At 40.8% G+C, this 18,278-nt stretch overlaps 1 protein-coding gene across 1 annotated transcript in view; it reads right to left on the reverse strand.

The window, feature by feature from the left end:
* The window catches only part of TACR3 (tachykinin receptor 3), a 52,113-nt gene that overhangs the window by 24,667 nt on the left and 9,168 nt on the right, over nucleotides 1-18,278 (reverse strand). The window contains exons 2-3 of the mRNA XM_032224359.1: nucleotides 1,580-1,768; nucleotides 257-407 (exon numbers count right to left, since the gene is read on the reverse strand). Coding sequence (XP_032080250.1) covers nucleotides 257-407; nucleotides 1,580-1,768 — 340 coding nt within the window. The remainder of the gene's footprint in view (nucleotides 1-256; nucleotides 408-1,579; nucleotides 1,769-18,278) is intronic.

An 18,278-nucleotide genomic window follows, 5' to 3' on the forward strand; every position in this document is an offset into this window, starting at 1 on the left:
ATTGTTAAAATGTCCAGCAGCGAGTTGCCCTGCGATGAGTTGGCCATGTGGGTTGCAGCAAGTTTTCCCCTATTTTTCAGTGAGCTTTTGGCCAGGAATGAAAATTTGGGGAGCCATCCTTTATCTCATGACCTTATTTTTAACGATTTAATAATATTTTGTATACCACTTACAGCCTGAAGATAGGGGTAGTTTATAAACATTGTAAAATCCATTAATAACTGGACAACAAAAAAAAGCTGAAGTTTCACAGTACCTTTCTCTTAGCTTTCAACTGTTCGTGGTATTTGTCAGAAGTATCACCTGGGATCTCTCCACCCCACAGGGTGATTCCAACAATTGTATAAGTGATGCCCATGACAAGCAGCGGGAAGCAATAGACCAACACAATCACAATGATATGATACCTGGAAGAGAAGAACATGAGCCTGACACCCAAAAACATGTCTTTTAAAAAATGCTGTCATTTGTGCTCTTAAAAGCAACCAGCATCCCTCGTGAATATGATATCAGAACTTGCAACAGTTCAAAATCAGTAGGGGACATTTTAAATAGTATTGATTTCAATATACGTAGCTGTCATTAAATAAAAAATTACAAAGATTGATTTCATTGCAAAAGAGTGGAATTAAGAATGTCAAAGATGTAACGTCTCACAAATTCACACATAGACCATGATACACAAACCAGCTCCCCAATGCAAGCATGTCTGTGTCATATCTACTATTTGTTAATGCTTCTTTTCTGTTTTATACTCTATTCTGGCATCATACGCCTTTCCCCTCCACACAATCCATTCAGACACACAAATGCAGTCACCTCTACAGCACAATATTCCATGCATCTGATGAACTATAATATGCTACATTACCAGTTACCGTATTTTTCAGAGTACAAGACTCACGTCCCCCCCCAAAGAGGGTGAAAATCTGGGTGCATCTTATACACTGAATACAGCATTTTTGGCCTCCCAAAACCTCACCCTCCTTTGCAAAAATAGCCTTTAGGAGGTTTCCAGAGTGCTCCTGGGGGCTAGGAAGGGCAAAAATGAGTGAATAATGGACCGGTTTTTTTGCTTGTTTTTGCCCCCCAGCCCTCAGGAGCACTCTACAAGCCTCCGAAACACTATCGATGTCCCTTTTTTTTGACAAAAAACATGCCCGTCTTCACGAAAAATGGGCCGTTTTTGAGAGGTCTGCAGAGTGTAAAAACTTTTTTTTAAACTTTGTCTCTTCAAAATCTTGGTGCGTCTTATACTCCAAAAAATACGATATATAGTAACAGACTTACTCCTATTTAAAGTGATACAGAACTCTATATGAGTTTTCACAGATGGTAAAACAAAGCCATGTAACACTTCTCCAAGTCTTCATAGTTCTATTTTGGGAATGGCTAATGTAAGAATCTGATTTGGAACGATCTTATTTCATAACATCTGAGATTTGCAATCTACTTCTTCCAGAGATTGGTTGCTCCCGGTTTGGCCCAATTCAGCTGAACCGGTCTGCTATGATAGGTATTATATTTCTATGCAAAAGAAGCATGCAAAAATACACAACTATTTAAAGTATTGACTTACGTAAAACGTTGTTTCATACCACCCGGCCAGGAAACATAGCACAGAATTCGTCCTGGCACCACTTGAGTCTTAGCAAAGAGACACTGAGGAAATGCGAGGAGGAAGGCTAGAATCCATATACTTGCAATCACTACTTTTGTAGCAGTGGCAGACAGCCTGGGCTTCAAAGGATCAATAATGGCCATGTATCTGTTAAAACAAACAAACAAACAAAGCAACAACCAGTGAATAGCAAGAAATTATTACAGAAGTATAGAATTATAGATAGTAGCAGAATGAGGTGCTGGATGGAGTCACTGAAGCAATAGGCATGAGCTTAAATGGACTCCGAGGGATGTTAGAGGACAAGAACGCAGCCGCGCGAGCGATTGTGGGTGCACCTCGGTACACCCACGTTACACCTATCCTCCGCGAGCTGCACTGGTTACCGATCAGTCTCTGGATACGCTTCAAGGTGCTAGTCGTAACTTATAAAGCCCTTCATGGTATTGGATCTGGGTACTTGAGAGACCGCCTGCTGCCAATTACCTCCCACAGACCCATTAGATCTCACAGGGTTGGCCTCCTCCGGGTGCCATCTACCAGCCAATGTCACCTGGCTATTACCCGGGGGAGGGCCTTCTCTGTGGCAGCTCCGGCCCTCTGGAATGAACTCCCCGCAGGGATTCGGACCCTCATCTCTCTCCAGGCCTTCCAAAAAGCCGTCAAAACCTGGCTTTGCCGGCAGGCCTGGGGGTGATGAGTTCCCTCCCCTCTCGACATGTATGGTTGTGCGACTGTTGTCTACTTTTATTATTTGTATTTTGTCTTTTATGTTCCCCCTTTTTTTCCCCCTTGAATTTTTTGCCGCCCTGAGTCCTCCCGGAGAAGGGCGGCATACAAATAATAAAATACAAATACAAATACAAGAAGGCCTGGAGGAACATTTTCCATGGGGTAGCGATGGGTCGGACACAACTTTGCAACTAACAACAACAACAAATAGATAGTAGGAAATTGTAACTTGAGGGCTGCTGTTTTGTGCTGAATCGCAATAGGCTTCTTCAATGTGACCCTTGCAAAATGCCATATTGCAATTCTCTGCATGCCTGGCTCTGTGAGTTCGATTCCAACACATAGATGACTCTCTGATTATGTGTCACGTGATAATCTCTGACAATGTCTCCAATCATCAGACTTGGCTGAGGGCTGCCATTCACAAGACAATAGCTACTTTTCTGTATGAGTGAAGCCTATGCAAATTCACTGATGCTATATTTCAATATAAAATGTTGTTCCTTTGAACTTCTTTTTTGGTTCATCTGTTTTCTTTTTAGAATTCCCTTTCAAAATTCCCTTACTTTTTTTATTTAAAAGAGTTATACAGCTACCCATCTTGTAAAACACAACTCTGGATGGCTCACAGTAATAATAACATCAAAACCATGGAAACCAAGAAAATCAGGTAGCTGACCTACCATCTCCAATTTGCCAATCCATACAATTCTTATCCTGTACTAGGGACTTGGGGGGGTGGGTGGGGAAGACAGATCTTCACAGCTTTATGGAAGGCTAAAAGTGGTGTGGTGGAACAGTCAGATCCCAAGGGGAAAGGTAGATCCACTGTGGAGATCCTACTACAGAAATCCATGCTTCTTGGATTCCATTTAAGATGGCAGCACTTAAGGCAGGGGTGTTAAACTTGATTTCATTGAGGGCCGCATATGGATTGTGTTTGACCTAGGGGGGATGGGATCAACATGGCCAGGGTGAACATGGCCAGCTTAATGTCACTTGTGTCAGGGCGCCTATGGTGGCCAGAGCCCTCTGCCAGTGGAAACGGGCTCCCAAGCTCTGTTTTTGACTGCAGGAGTCTCCTGCAACCCTCTGCCAACAAAAATGGAGGTCGTGAGAGCCGCGGGTGGCCTTTGTGAGCTCCGTTTTCAGCTGTGAGGGCCTCCTGCAACCCTCTGCACACAGCCCTCCTGAGCTCTGTTTTTGCTAGCAGAGGCACCATGGGCCGGGCAGCCTTGTGGGTCAGATGTAAGCACCCCATGGCCCAGATCCAGCCCCTGGGGTCTTGATTTTGTCATCCCTGACTTAAGGGATGGGACATGTGATGGGTTTCAATTTATATTACTACTGATTCACTCGTGCACACAACACTTTTGCACATGCAGGTGCAGGATGGGAGTAACCTCCTGCAGCTGCCACTACTGGTTCACCCAATCTGGGCTAAGCTGGCAAAAACCCACCTCTGAATGGGACCTGGAGCATGGCTACCCTTTCCATCTAAATTGCTGTTGTTAATCTTCTGTAGTTAGTTATTAATCTAATTCAAGGTACTGGCTTGACCTTTAAGAAGTACCTAAATTTTACTTCATTCCAGATATACTTTATAATCCTCCTTAGGAGTTCTTCTGTGAGTAAGTCTGAGAAGGGAGATGCATATATGACTACCATATTGGGAAAGATATTTTTTAGTGATGGTATCAAACTTATGAAAATCATATCCCCAGTGTGACTTCTCTGATGTTCTCTTACTATACCAATCATTACTCTTTTTATTTTCCAAGGCTTGCAAACCTATGCACATTTTAACTAACTTAATTTTATCTATAGCAATGCTGCATACCTTATTTACTGTTTTACTTGCTAAATCCAATATGTTTTAATGGTTGCTGGATAGATTTTTAAAATAATAATAATTATAAATCTCTAAAAGGACGGCGTATCTACCCAAATGTTAATATTGTAAAATCTGAGCAAAAAAAAGAAACAACATTGTATTTTAAGCTGCCTTCATTATACTAATGTATGTGGAAGGCAGGAAATAAATTTGAGGAAAACATAAACAAATCTTGGTTCTAATTCTTTCTCCATTCTAATTCTTTCTTTGTTGCATTGGATTATTTCATTATACATTAAAAACATTGTTGTCCAAGGCTTGTAACATAAATCTATAAAAATTAAGGGGAACTCTACTTTCTCCATGACATATACATATGCATCTTCTCATTCACAGTAAAATCCTGTTCAAAGGCCTTGGTTTGCATGGTCAGTCTGGGGTTCTTGCCAGGGGTGGGTTGCTGCCAGCGTCACTGCCAATTTGCTTCACGTGCGTGCCTACTGCATGTTGCTTGCACATGCGCAGTTGCCTGTACATTGTTCTGTGCATGGGCAGAACATTATAACATGTCTAAGAAACATGCCAGCAACGGCATGGGTGACCGGAGAACCAATTTGGGGGCATGTCCAGCCTGCTGCCCCTACCGGTTCGGTGACCCAGTCCACTACAATTTACACTACAGGTTCGCCTGAACCAGTGCGAACCAGTAGCAACCCACCTCTGGTTCTTGCTCTCCTATACTGCTCCAAACCTTTCTGTTTGGGAATTTTAAATGCACAACACTGTTGAAAAGACCACACAACAAGGGTCTTCATAGCTAAGTGCTTACCAACATCTAGGATTTATACGGAATCTGTTCTAGACCATCCCAATTCCTCTTCCTGTTGCTCCATTTACAAAGTCAATCTAGTCTATGAGAGGGTATAACACTGAATATTCACTTGTCTGATTAATCTTTAAAGGTAAATGTAAAGGTTCCCCTTGCACATATGTGCTAGTCGTTCCTGACTCTAGAGGGTGGTGCTCATCTCCGTTTTAAAGCCGAAGAGCCAGCGCTGTCCAAAGACTTCTCGGTGGTCATGTGGCCGGCATGAGTAAATGCCGAAGGTGCAGGGAACACTGTTACCTTCCCACCAAAGTGGTCCCTATTTTTATACTTGCATTTTTACATGCTTTCGAACTGCTAGGTTGGCAGAAGCTGGGAAAAGTAACGAGAACTCACTCCATTATGCTGGAGGGATTTGAACCACCAAACTGCTGACCTTTCTGATCAACAAGCTCAGCGTCTTAGCCACTCAGCATTTAATTCAGATGCAGAAAAGTAAAAGGTCTTAGAAGACATCACATCTCGGGTTGGACCTCAGAAAGACCTTTCTAATATACAAGCTATTAGTCCATTGAACAAGTGGAGCATGAGGTGATGAGTTCTCCTTCACTAAAGATATTCAAACAGAGACTGGATGGTCATAGCATATCATACACTGAGCAGGTTCAATTCAGATGACCAGCGATGTCCTTTCTGATTCTTATTTTTCCTATGAGTAATAAAATACTTCCAGTGAATCAAATGTAACATCAGGGTTCATGAAAACAGCACTCATGAGACCCAAGGCACTTCTATGTTTCCAAATTTATTCATGGTCTGATAGATGATAAGGATTTTTAAAGTACCAAAATCCAAATTGAGCAGCCTCGTGATCATGGCTGTTTTGTGACCAATTTGATGGTGGAATTTGGGAACCCACAAAGTAGGTAACCTCTGACCTGGGAAATATATTATTTATAAGGATCTCCAGGAATGCTGAGAGCATTGTATGTGTTTATAGGACCAACTTCCATCTGAATTGAAAAGTAAAAAATGAAAGATAATTTGCCTCAGAAAGATAAACTATACAAAAGGGTAATTCTGAAGAAAAACCTTAAATTGCATGGCTCTTTTCTCAAAAGCAATATTTGCTATATTAGTAACTCCCCAGGTTATTCAAAGAAAAGTATAGGATGTTTTTAGCCATTTTTCAAAGACGCAATTGCTGAATATTAATTTTGTGAATTCAATGTTTTTCTGATCTAGTTTTCTATGTCTGCTTTAAAAATATGACACGAGTTCATTCCTGAGCAGATTGACTAGACAAGCAAAATTTCAGAATGATTTTGAGAAATTATGTCCATTTTTGTATTATTATTGGAGTAACTTTCACAACTTTTTTCCTTCTCAGGAAAAGCTCTCCTTCTAAGATAGAAATGGTAATGTTAACACTCACAGTCTCCAGAATTTTCCCAATCCTTTTTGTTCTATCAAACATCTTTATTATATTCATAAAGATTTAATTTTTTTCTGCTTTAGTTGCTGCCTGGATTTCTACGGGCAATAAAATTTGCCAATAAAAACTGAATCTATACTTTGATAATATAATACTCTGTTAGTGACTGCTTTATATGGATAAACTAAAGGTACCTTATAAATATACATGGGGATAAAGAGAATTCATAAATGGCAATCAATTATGTATTTTTGACAGCATCTGCTCGAGTATACAATGTAACAAACATTACATAATTATTGTCAGGAATTGAACTGGGTAATGCAGGAACCAATGGTTCCCAGGCTTGGGAAAACTAGTCTTGGTCAGCATAACCTGTCTCCCATGAATATGAAGAGAATTGCCAAATATACAGTGGCTTGGGATGTGGTGCCTCAGTGGCTAAGACTCTGAGTTTGTTGATCAAAAAGGTCAGCAGTTCGGCGCTGCCTAATGGAATGAGCTCCCATTATCTGTCCCAGTTTCTACCAAGCTAGCAGTTTGAAAGCATGTAAAAATGCAAGTAGAAAAATAGGAGCCATCTTTGGTGGGAAGGTAAAAGTGCTCTGTGAGCTTCTGGCATTTAGTTATGCTGGTCACATGATCATGGAGACGTCTTCGGACAGTGCTGGCTCTTTGGCTTTGAAATGGAGATGAACACTTAAAAAAAAAGTGACTCCCTAACTTTATTTTTTCTATTAACAAAGGATTTTAAACCTGGGCAAGTTATATAAGAAATCTTTTCTCCATAGGTGTAGTCATTATGAGAACAAAATACCTCTTGGGACTACAAAATAACGCTTCAGAAATTACAATTTAGGGTTTGAGGCAGGTGTCAGGCCTGCAGTCATATTCCTTTTAGGATCTTTGGCCTGCCACATTCTCTATTATTTTACTATGCTGTTTCATTAGTGGGGTGATTGGGAGGGGGAATAGTAAGGAGTAGAATGTGTTGTTGTCAAAATAAAACATTCTTTTCTAGAAGCTCAAGGTCATTCTTTGCCTCTGCACCTCTGCACCTGACCGGAACTAGGTGGGTGGAAATGTCAGTGTGGCAGTGGAAGATTGGACCATGTGATGGACTTGTGGGTGTGGGGCAAGATCATGAACTTTCAACTGGGTGGGAACCCCAGGAAGTTTTCAGATTTGGGTTTCCACAGATGTGCCAACATGTCTCTCTTAATAAATTGGAACTTTGAGGATTACTTTGCCTTGAACTCTGATTTAATTTTGGATGATATTTGGAACGCTGATGGCAGGCATGAAATGCTGTCATCTTCGCTACTGGTTCGGAACTGGGAGCACATGTGCATGGGGCACTTCTTCACATGCACAGAGCATCCTTGATGACGTCTGGGCGGGTGGCAGAGCCTCCCACCATTGCCACTACCAGTTCACCCAAACCAGGGTGAACTGGGAGAATACCACCTCTGGTTTGAGAAGAGGGATAAACTTCATCCCCAGATCATGGCCTTGTCAATTTTCTAGAAAAAAGGCATTCTTATTTCCACATTTTTAACACTTCTTCATTTTCCTCCTGACTGTTGTTTTACTAGGTAGCTCTTATGAAGCTTCATGGTTATAAGTATATTACACTCCACTGGATGGTGAAAAAGCCATACCTTCTGCAAACTGTTTTCCCCAGGCTAATGCTCGAGCTAAATTGTTTGCACTAGTAACACTTTCAAAAGTCAAGAATCCTCATGGTTTTTTTATGTATATCAGTTTAGTTTTATCAGTTATATGGAGGCAAAGGGATGCTAAATCATATTAAGAATAACAAAGAATTTCATTTCCAGAGTAATCATATCTTTGCAAATAAGAGCATTTGACTATTGAAAAAGTCAGAAAATTCATTGTGGTGTTTACTCTTCCTAGAAAGGAAAGTGAAACAGATTGTGGCATTAGAAATTATAAACCTAGGAAAAGCTACATATGCAGCACAGGCACTGTTGTGCTGAGCGATTATGATCAGATATGATATGATATGATCAGAAATACTGGCGTGAATTCAATCCATGAGAAATTAGATCCATTTGTTAGTATAAGAGGGAGCTATCAGACCTCAATTGCAAAAGGCGGAATAACCTTAGATGGTAACAAAGAGATATACAAAACTCCAATTCTTTCCCCCTGTATTAGTTCTCTACACTTCTGCAGTCCAGAATAGTAGGCTAGTTTAAGATACGTGTAATATTTTTTCTGTTCATCTGAATCCCTTGACCAAAGATTGGTACACTCCTTCTATCTGGGATGGTCATCCTCTTCCACCAAGCATGCAGCTTCGGGAGGGATGCACATGGAGCAGTGAGGGAGGAAGGGGACACCCTCCTAGCCAGTCAGATCAGCCGAATCAACCCTGGCGATCAAAGGGGTGACACATGTCACAGCCAGATCGTCCTCACTCTGGTGTCTCTTCAGATCGTATAAATCTTTCGCCTTTTTCTGTTCATCTGAATCTATCATCTGTTGAAATGTTCTACACCACATTCCAAGTTTTAAATTTATTCATTTCTTAGAAGAACCTTATGATAGTTAAGTTGCTTAAGAGAGAACAGTTGCTACCCAATGTTCCCTCTAATTTTTTTTCAGTGTGTGCAGAAAAGTATAGTGTTTGAGCAGCACATTTTCATGCCTGAGCACCTGAATTTTTTTTAACCATAATTGCCATCAGAGCAGATGTTGGGGAGGGGGGCAAGGAGGAAAAGGGTCCTCTCTCCCTCAGACCCCCCAGGAAGGAAGGGAGGGAAGGGAGGGGTAGGGAAAAATGGGAAAGAAGAAAAGGAAAGGAAAAAGGAAAGGAAATGGAAAAGAAGGAAAGGAAATGGAAAAGAAGGAAAGGAAAAAGGAAAGGAGAAAGGAAAGGAGAAAGGAGAAAGGAAAGGAAAAGAGAAAGGAAAGGAAAAAGGAAAGGAAATGGGAAAGAAGAAAGGAAAGGATGAAGAAGGGAGAGAAAGGGAAGGGAAGGAAAAAGAAAAAGGAAAAGGAAATAAGGAAAGGAAAAGAGAAAGGAAAGAGAAAAGAAAATAGAAAGGAAAGGAGAAAGGAAGGGAAATGGAAAAGAAGGAAAGGAAAAGGAAAGGAAAAGAGAAAGGAAACAAAATGGGAAAGAAAAAAGGAAAGGAAAAGAGAAAGGAAAGGAAATGGGAAAAATGAAAGGAAAAGAGAAAGGAAAGGAAATGGAAAAGAAATAAAGGAAAAGGAAAGAAAAAGAGAAAGGAAATGGAAAAGATGGAAAGGAGAAAGGAAAGGAAATGGAAAAGAAGAAAAGGAAAAGGAAAGGAAAAGAGAAAGGAAAGGAAAAAGAAAAGGAAAGGAAGATAGAAGAAGGACAGAAAGGGAAAGAAAGAGTGGAATGGATTGCCACTGCTCAAAAATCAAGTCTCAAGATCCCGTGGACCCCTTTGGCTCAGGCAGTCCAATTCCACGCTGGTTCCCTCTACCCGAAGCGAAGGGATCACAGAAAGACTGCCCAGTCCAGAACGGGGCTTCAGACAACGCAATGCCTGAGAAACCCCAGATATGCAGAGCAACGCAGGCTACAACCAGCGAATCACGTTTTCCCAAGAACCGACAAAGCCCCATAGGACCAATGGGAATTCTCCCTTCTGTAGTGTCATCGGTCTCCGGCAGAGTCTTCCTTGATTTCACCAATCACCAGATGGAGGAGAGAGTTTGGTGCAGAGAGAGAAGGGAGGGAGGGGGGATATTTTCAGTCACATTTAAAGAAACACTGCGCTGCAGTTTGAAACTTGTGCGTGGTGTTTTCTTGTTATGTGCGCGACCGCGCAGGCGCGCAGCTTGGAGGGAACACTGATTCTACCTCCATTGACCAGATGAGCTGTATCTCCAGTTAAATGAAGAATGACTTGAAGTACATTGTCTTACTGCATTCTATTAAGTTTAGTCACTTAATAGTGGGAGTTCCTTGAAGGCTCCCTCCTGTGGTCCAGCCGTGGCTCTGGGTAACCTATCTGAAGCATGACAGTGTACCAGTGGTGGGATATGACCAGTACGCCCTGGTACAGGCGTAGTGTGCCTGCTGGGAGCACCAGGTACTGTTCTGGTATGGTGAACAGGGCCCACCCGCCCACCCTCCTTACCTGTATTTGAGCTGATCGGGGCTTCCGCACACGTGAACGGAGCGTATGGTGCCTGCACTATGCTCCGCTGAGCAGCTGGAGCATCGCGGGTGGTAAGTATGCACGCGTGCACTGCATGTGTGCACGTGATGGATGCCTGGCCCCATCGTACCATACCAGTTGCAACGGGATCTGGAACCCACCACTGCAGTGTACCTAATGCTGTATTTTTTTATTGTGTTCTTATCCCTGATTTCACCATACTATTTCTCCCTATTGCTGTATTGCCTACTAAAGTCCTAGGATCTTAAGCAGCAGCTCGTCCTCCAACCTCCATTAACTTCCTAAGCTTGGCATGGCTTAACAAACTCAAATGAATTATACATATCTAGTGATATATGCCTTATTTTCTCACAAGCATTCCTACCTACATACTTCTCAGAAGAAATCACATATCTCACAATCTGGAAGTATGTCCCATAGATGCCTAGCTCTGGAAGATTTGGAGTGCTGTGATGGGATCTAGTGACTTTGTCAACAGCTATGTAAGATTACAACTGATTTTGCTTGTTCCTCCTCCTTATCCTTTTATATGTGTGTACATGCGAAATCCACTTTTACTTCCCTTAGGGAGATATTTCTAGGATATTACTTTAATCTGTACTCTTCTAAGTATGTGCTATCCATTACAAGAACTGGGGCAAACCACAGGTGCAAAATTATGTTACTCTGCTTCCTGACAATTCTTACATTTTAATGAAAATAATACACTTGCAGACATTAAAAGAGTGCTAAATACTACTATATTAAAAGCTCCATTGATTCAAACAGGATAAACAGGAATGCACTTGCATCACATAATTTAAAAGAATTGAATGTTTTCAAACACATGGGCTGAGATCCATCTAAACAAGGCTAAGAAGCATATGAAGCCTGTGCTTGAGTCACATATCACTTATGCTTTCTAAGATTCTTTATATTTATATATCTATAGACAAATATATTTTCCCTCAATACACCAGAAATGTAAAGGCTGCAATTGCCACAGCACAAATAACTTATTCTTATTTCTCTATAAGGAGAGAAATCTCAAACAATAAAGGAAGAGAGAAAGGAGGACAGACATTGTTTACCATGTTCAGAGACTTGTAATCATTATCATGAGCATTGGATGGTAGGTGGAGAGAAGGAGAGAGAATCTTTATGAAACTTAACATTGTTGTACCTAAACACCTAAAGATTTTATGAGTCTGTTTAGTTCCACTTAGAAAAAGCATTAGAGCAGAACAAACTACAGTATATTCTGAATAGTGAGGGAGATAACAATTGGTTTCTAGAACAAGTCACAATGATGCAAATATGGGGAAGAAATGGAGATAGTGACAGATTTTATTTTCCTAGCCTCCAAGATCACCACAGATGCGGACTGCAGCCAAGAAATTAAAAGACGTTTGCTCCTGGGGAGGAAAGCTATGGAAAATCTAGACAGCATACTAAAAAGCAGAGACATCACCCTGCCAACAAAAGTCTGTATAGTCAAGGCTATGGTTTTCCCAATTGCAATGCATCGCTGTGAAAGTTGGACCATAAGAAAGACCGAGCACCAAAGAATTGAGGCCTTTGAACTATGGTGCTGGAGAAGACTCCTGCGAGTCCCTTGGACTGCAAGGCGATCAAACCGGTCAGTCCTAGAGGAGATCAACCCTGACTGCTCTTTAGAAGGCCAGATCCTGAAGATGAAACTCAAATACTTTGGCCACCTAAAGAGAAGGAAGGGCTCACTGGAGAAGAGCCTAATGCTGGGAAAGATTGAGGGCAAGAGAAGAAAGAGACGACAGAGAATGAGGTGGCTGGATGGAGTCACTGAAGCAGTAGGCATGAACTTAAATGGATTCCAGAGGATGGTAGAGGACAGGAAGGCCTGGAATAACATTGTCTATTGGATCGCGATGGGTCAGGACTTCTCAACTAACAGTAACAATATAAGCATTTGCAAAGGACATGGTACCTGGGAATTTTGGGAGTTGTGCTCTCAACTAGTCTGCATGGAATCAGGAAAAGTCTGTGAATAAAGCATCTGTTTGAAGCTTAAGCCAAAGGTTACTTACCTGAAGGCAACATTTTGCTTTTCCCAGGCAACTAAACCATCAACAATGCAATAAACCTCAATTTTCTTCCCCAGAGGTACTTTAATACGCATCAAAATGATTATGTGTGAAGCATTATAGAACAACAAAGGGAGCTGCAGATTTCTGCCCTGGTGAATTTTATTTGAAGAGCATTTGAGATAAATTATTGAAGAAGCATTTCCTTTGATTAGACAACTCACAACTGGGACATGTTTTAATTGAAGAGATTCTCATTCCAATGTTCTATGCATGAAGCATCAAATATATTTTCCCTTATCTTTTAAATTCCCTTCCTTTTTGATTCTAGCAGTCAGTGGCCCATTCAGTTTTACTATTTGTAAAAAAAAACAAATGTTAACTCATTCTCATTACTGTAAAGATCAGCAAGAGACACCCGTGATATGCGTTGAGTACACTGGAGGCATATAAAATTAATTACCCATAAAAATGATTTCTCATGAACAAAAACAATTGCAAGGATCTCAAGGGGGGGGGATATAAAAAGAGAAAGAACTAATCTTCAGCACCCATGTCTTTAAACACTTTAAAAAGTATGAATACTCTTCTGTCCAAATTCAGGAAAAACCATCAACTTAGGCTTCCCACAGTTTTAGTAATGCAAACATCAGAGACTTCAGCAAATTTTATTCTTTCAAAATCTGTCCATAACTATCTATATACAATTTGCAAGGAACAGAGAACTGCAAGGAAAAGGAGGAAAATATATCACAGCTGGAAGGCTTGAACACCATTTGAAAAATAATGTATGTAAACCAGGAAAAAAGAATTCAACTCAAAAGAGCGTCCATACCCATCCAAACAGGATCGTATTTTTTTTAATATATAGTTTATACACTAGTGAGATTTATACTGCATGGCAACCAAAACAGAAGAGTCTTTTCATTAAACAAATTGAAATATACAAATACATATCAAAGATGTATCAAAAATGGATTCCAACACCACCATCTTATATTAGCCAAGACTATATGACTTAGATCATAGCCAGCAATGTTTCTTGACATTGGCCAACTGACGGTTTAGTGAAGAAAAGCAAGACAGAAGGACTACAATTTCTTAATAGAATAGTTGCTAGCTATGATAATTCAGACTCATGTTGCCTATAAACATGACTAAAGAACTATCACAATGAATAAACACCAGTGGCCTTATTTTCCATTCTTTATTTTTTATAATTACCTCTTTAAAGCCATGTTATATTGTTGCAGGGAATTATATCAGTTATAGCTACACAAGATGGTGATAAATCCATTTTTTGATGATTTACTAGTGATTGCATACTAAATTAGAAACCTGATTGCAATTCTATTCCTCATAGCAACTTGTTAATTGCTGCCAAAATGAAAGATAAGACAGATTTCTTTCTCTGCTATTGTCACAAGCTGAGCAATGTCACAAGATTGATACCCTGGGCTTTGTCTTAGGAGATCAAGAGCAACGACAGCAAGCCACATTTTCACAGAGCTTCAGTGATGCATAAGGACATCTAAGGAAGTGAAGAGATACTAATGTGATGATTCCCAAATCAACTTTCATGCCTGTGTTTGAATCCTTAAACTCTGCTATTCAGATATAGCTGCAATACTCCATGGAGCCTAGCCAATCCAGAACTTTTCCAAGTAGAAATTGAAAGATTGAGCTGTATTTTCAGCAGTTCTCTCCTGACTTTATACTGATGTCAGCTTTGAACTAAATGCAGAAAGAGAACTTGTCTGATGGACAATTCTGAAAGTCAAAAAAACTTCTGATGACGTTAGCAAAATATTGTAGTGCGCATAATGTGCCACAATGAGGATTTGAAGGTAGAAATATGGCCTGGAGCCCTCATAAGAATGCATGTAGCACAGGCCTATACATTCTTCAGCGCAACACATATATTCCTCTAATTGTGCTGCAGAAAATCATTCAAATGCTTTAAAGAGTTGCACTTGGGTGCTATGTACACACCATAATATTCTCTGACACTTCTTTTCACCTCTGAATCAGAAGTCCTAATAATGGAAGACTTTGAGGATGATTTTCATATAGCCATCAGGAGATGAGCTTCGCTCTGATGTTGATATCATTTGTGTGTGTGTATGTGTGTGTATGAAAATAAGGAATGTGGTGGCTTGTTGATCAGAAAGGTTGGCAGTTCGGCAGTTCGAATCCCTAGCAGAGTGAGCTCCTGTTACTTGTCCCAGCTTCTGCCAACCTAGAAGTTCGAAAGCATGTAAAAAGCAACTAGAAAAATAGGAACCACCTTTGGTGGGAAGGTAATAACATTCCACGCACCCTTGGCATTTAGTCATGCCAGCCACATGACCACAGAGACGTCATTGGACAGCGCTGGCTCTTTGGCTTTGAAACGGAGATGAGCACTGTCCCCTAGAGTCGGAAACGACTAGCACGTATGTGCGAGGGGAACCTTTACCTTTACCTATATATGAAAAATGATCCTCTTTAGTTAAAGAGCAGTACTCTGTACTGCTGTATATGACATGTTGTAATGTGCTCTAAGAGTAACATTGAGGAATAGGAGAAAAATCCACAACCAAGACAATGGTCAGATAAAACCATTTCAGTCAGAAGAAAAAAAGATAATTTGGGAAAGTGTCTCCGGTTTGATCCTTTCTAGTTTCCTTATAGATGAAGGGACGGAGAGTAGAGGTGCATTCAGACTTGCAAGAATCTTTTATTGTAACCCTATCAAAAAAAGTAGTGTTGGCATTGGTAAGTTTGGCTTCCCAGCCTGGTCTACCTCAAAGGCCTTCAACAAATTTAACCAAAATGCAAAGATAGCCACAGGTATCCTGAATATTTATTTCAATAATCATATTCCATTGTTTATTATATTAATGGAGGTGGGCATTGATTTCACTAACCTCATAATCTTATAATCATTCTGCACTTGGCTAACCATAACGGACTTAACTATTTCCAAACGGTCACCAATGAACTTAGTTTCAGAACTAAGAATCAATCTCCTTCCATGTGGCACAAAGACTTGTCACCTTCATGACTTAAGTTCTAGTGGGGTAGCCCAGTCTAAATCTAAGTTTTGCTCTGAATGCCCTGCTGTGATCAAAATCCAAGGATTATCTCTTTGCATATCGACTTGATGCTTTGCTGGATTGATGCACTGGTTTAAATTACAGTGTAATTTTTCTGGGAAGCATCCTCACCTGATCGATTGTGTAGCATGTTTTCATAGCCTTATAGATATAGACAGATTGCGGCAGACTTAAATATTTAAAGACTTTCACTTCATTATTTGGTACCATTTAGTTCCAGGAGATGCTGGTCTGAGCTGGAACAATGAGTCCTTCACCCAGACATTTGATATGGTTTCACTAAAGCCCCTTCCCACTTTGTGCATGTGCCAATATTGCAAGTGGAATTATTTATCTAATGTTAACTACTTAACAAGTATCTTTTGAACACAACTTTCCCCTTGGCCAGTGATGGTGAACCTTTGCGGCACCAAGTTCTGAAAAGTTCACGTGGAAATGTTGCACATTCATCAGGGCCACACTCCGGAAAAGCCAAACAATCAGCTGGCCAGTGTGCCATGCACAAGCCAGTTTTGGGTACTGCCGTGTGCATAAAGGGATCGCATTCTGGAAAAGCCAAACTTCCAGGTTCTAGCATGCATGTACACCTGACGATCAGCTGGCTGGCATGCATGCACAGGCCGGTTTTTGGAACTCCCGTGTATGCAAAGGAATCACACTCTGGAAAAGCCAAACTTCCGGGTTCTAGTGTGCATGCACACCCATCAATCAGCTGGCCGGTGTACTTGCACAGGCTGGTTTTTGGCACTGCTGCGCACGTGAAGGACAGCTGATCATCACACATGCATGCACACCAGAAACCTGAAAGAGAGGCAAGGCTGCGCATTCTGGGTGACATGGCTTCATGTGCCACTTTGGACACATGTGCCATAGGTTCTCCATCATGGCCCTTGCCTGTTACAGCGTCCTGCCAACTTTTCTGGAGGAAAGAACCTTTCATAATATTCCTGTGTAAGATTGACTTTGTTCTTGTCTGCTGGAGGAAAGGGAGTTTCTTGTGTGTTCTTGCAATGCCCCTTATGCACAGTTTAGCAAAGTGAATTAATCATGCATCTCCATCTACAGTCATGTTAGCTCAGGGGAGGAGATTATTAGCTTCCCCGTCACTGACAAATCACCAGGTATTTCCAGAGGGATCATACAATGTGTTGTAATTGCTGCAACTGTTAGACATTTAACTGTCTAGCAATTTTGTTAATTTGCATGTTTTTTAAAAATTGATTTGCCCGTCTATGTACGTTTGTATTTATTGTTCTTTAGCTATGTTAATATGAACATCTCTCTCTTTTTCCGGTGCATATGCTTTGCTCTTTCACCATAAAATCAATTAAAATAAAGTTGCTAGAAAATTAGTGTTCTTGCTACAACCTGCAGCAGTGGTCGTTCCTGTTCCTTTCATGCATTACAGCTCAAGCAAAGCAATAATTTGGAAGAACTGCTGTGTTTTACATTGACTAGCAATATTTATTCTCTTTATCCTCCTGAAATGAACTCTTTAAATCTCTGCCCCTTTACTATTGGAAACACAATAATGTTATTCAGACTTTTATCTTCCTTCTCTGTGAAATACACTATTATTATAGACATATTTTATCCTGCCCTGTCACATGAAAAAAATAAAAACAGCATTTGTGATGGACATGGTTGAAAATAAATCCCATTATTTTTAAAGCAAGCAATAAAAGTGGGCAGCTAAGGAAACCATTTACAACATCAAAACTTGGCTTTAAAAACTTATCTGAATTTAAAAAGTTTCTTAGTTAGGCAATTGAAAGAGCTTGAGCGGCAAGAAGTAAAAATTTCATAACTTAGAGGCTTGAAAGTATAGTGAGATGTTCTACTATAACCAGCCTTGGAGATTTTAACAGAAATCACCAACCCTAGGGGTTGGTACCAGTGGTGGGTCTCAATTTTTTTTACTACCGGTTCTGTGGGTGTGGCTTGGTGGGTGTGGCAGGGGAAGGATACTGAAAAATCTCCATTCCCATTCCACTCCAGGGGAAGGTTACTACAAAATCCCCATTTCCCCATAAGAGCCAAGGTGGCGCAGTGGTTAAATGCAGCACTGCAGGCTACTGCTAGATCAGCAGTTCAGCGGTTCAAATCCCACCGGCTCAGGGTTGACTCAGCCTTCGATCCTTCCGAGGTGGGTAAAATGAGGACCCAGATTGTTGGGGGCAATATGCTGACTCTCTGTAAACCGCTTAGAGAGGGCTGAAAGCCCTATGAAGCGGTATATAAGTCTACTGCTATTGCTATTGCTATTTCCTCCAGATCAGCTGTGACTCGGGAGGCAGAGAATAGATGGGGGCAGGAACAGTCAGGGGTGGTATTTACTGGTTCTACGAACTTTTCAAAATTTCTGCTACCGGTTCTCCAGAACTGGTCAGAACCAGCTGAATACCTGGTTGGTACTCGTCTCTATTTCTTAGTCGAGAGAATCTGTATTGTCTGAAGACACTTCTGCGATGATGGTGCCAGCATAGCTTGAATTATACCCTAAAAG

The sequence above is a fragment of the Thamnophis elegans genome, chromosome 9, assembly GCF_009769535.1.
Source record: "Thamnophis elegans isolate rThaEle1 chromosome 9, rThaEle1.pri, whole genome shotgun sequence".
Lineage (NCBI taxonomy): Eukaryota > Metazoa > Chordata > Lepidosauria > Squamata > Colubridae > Thamnophis > Thamnophis elegans.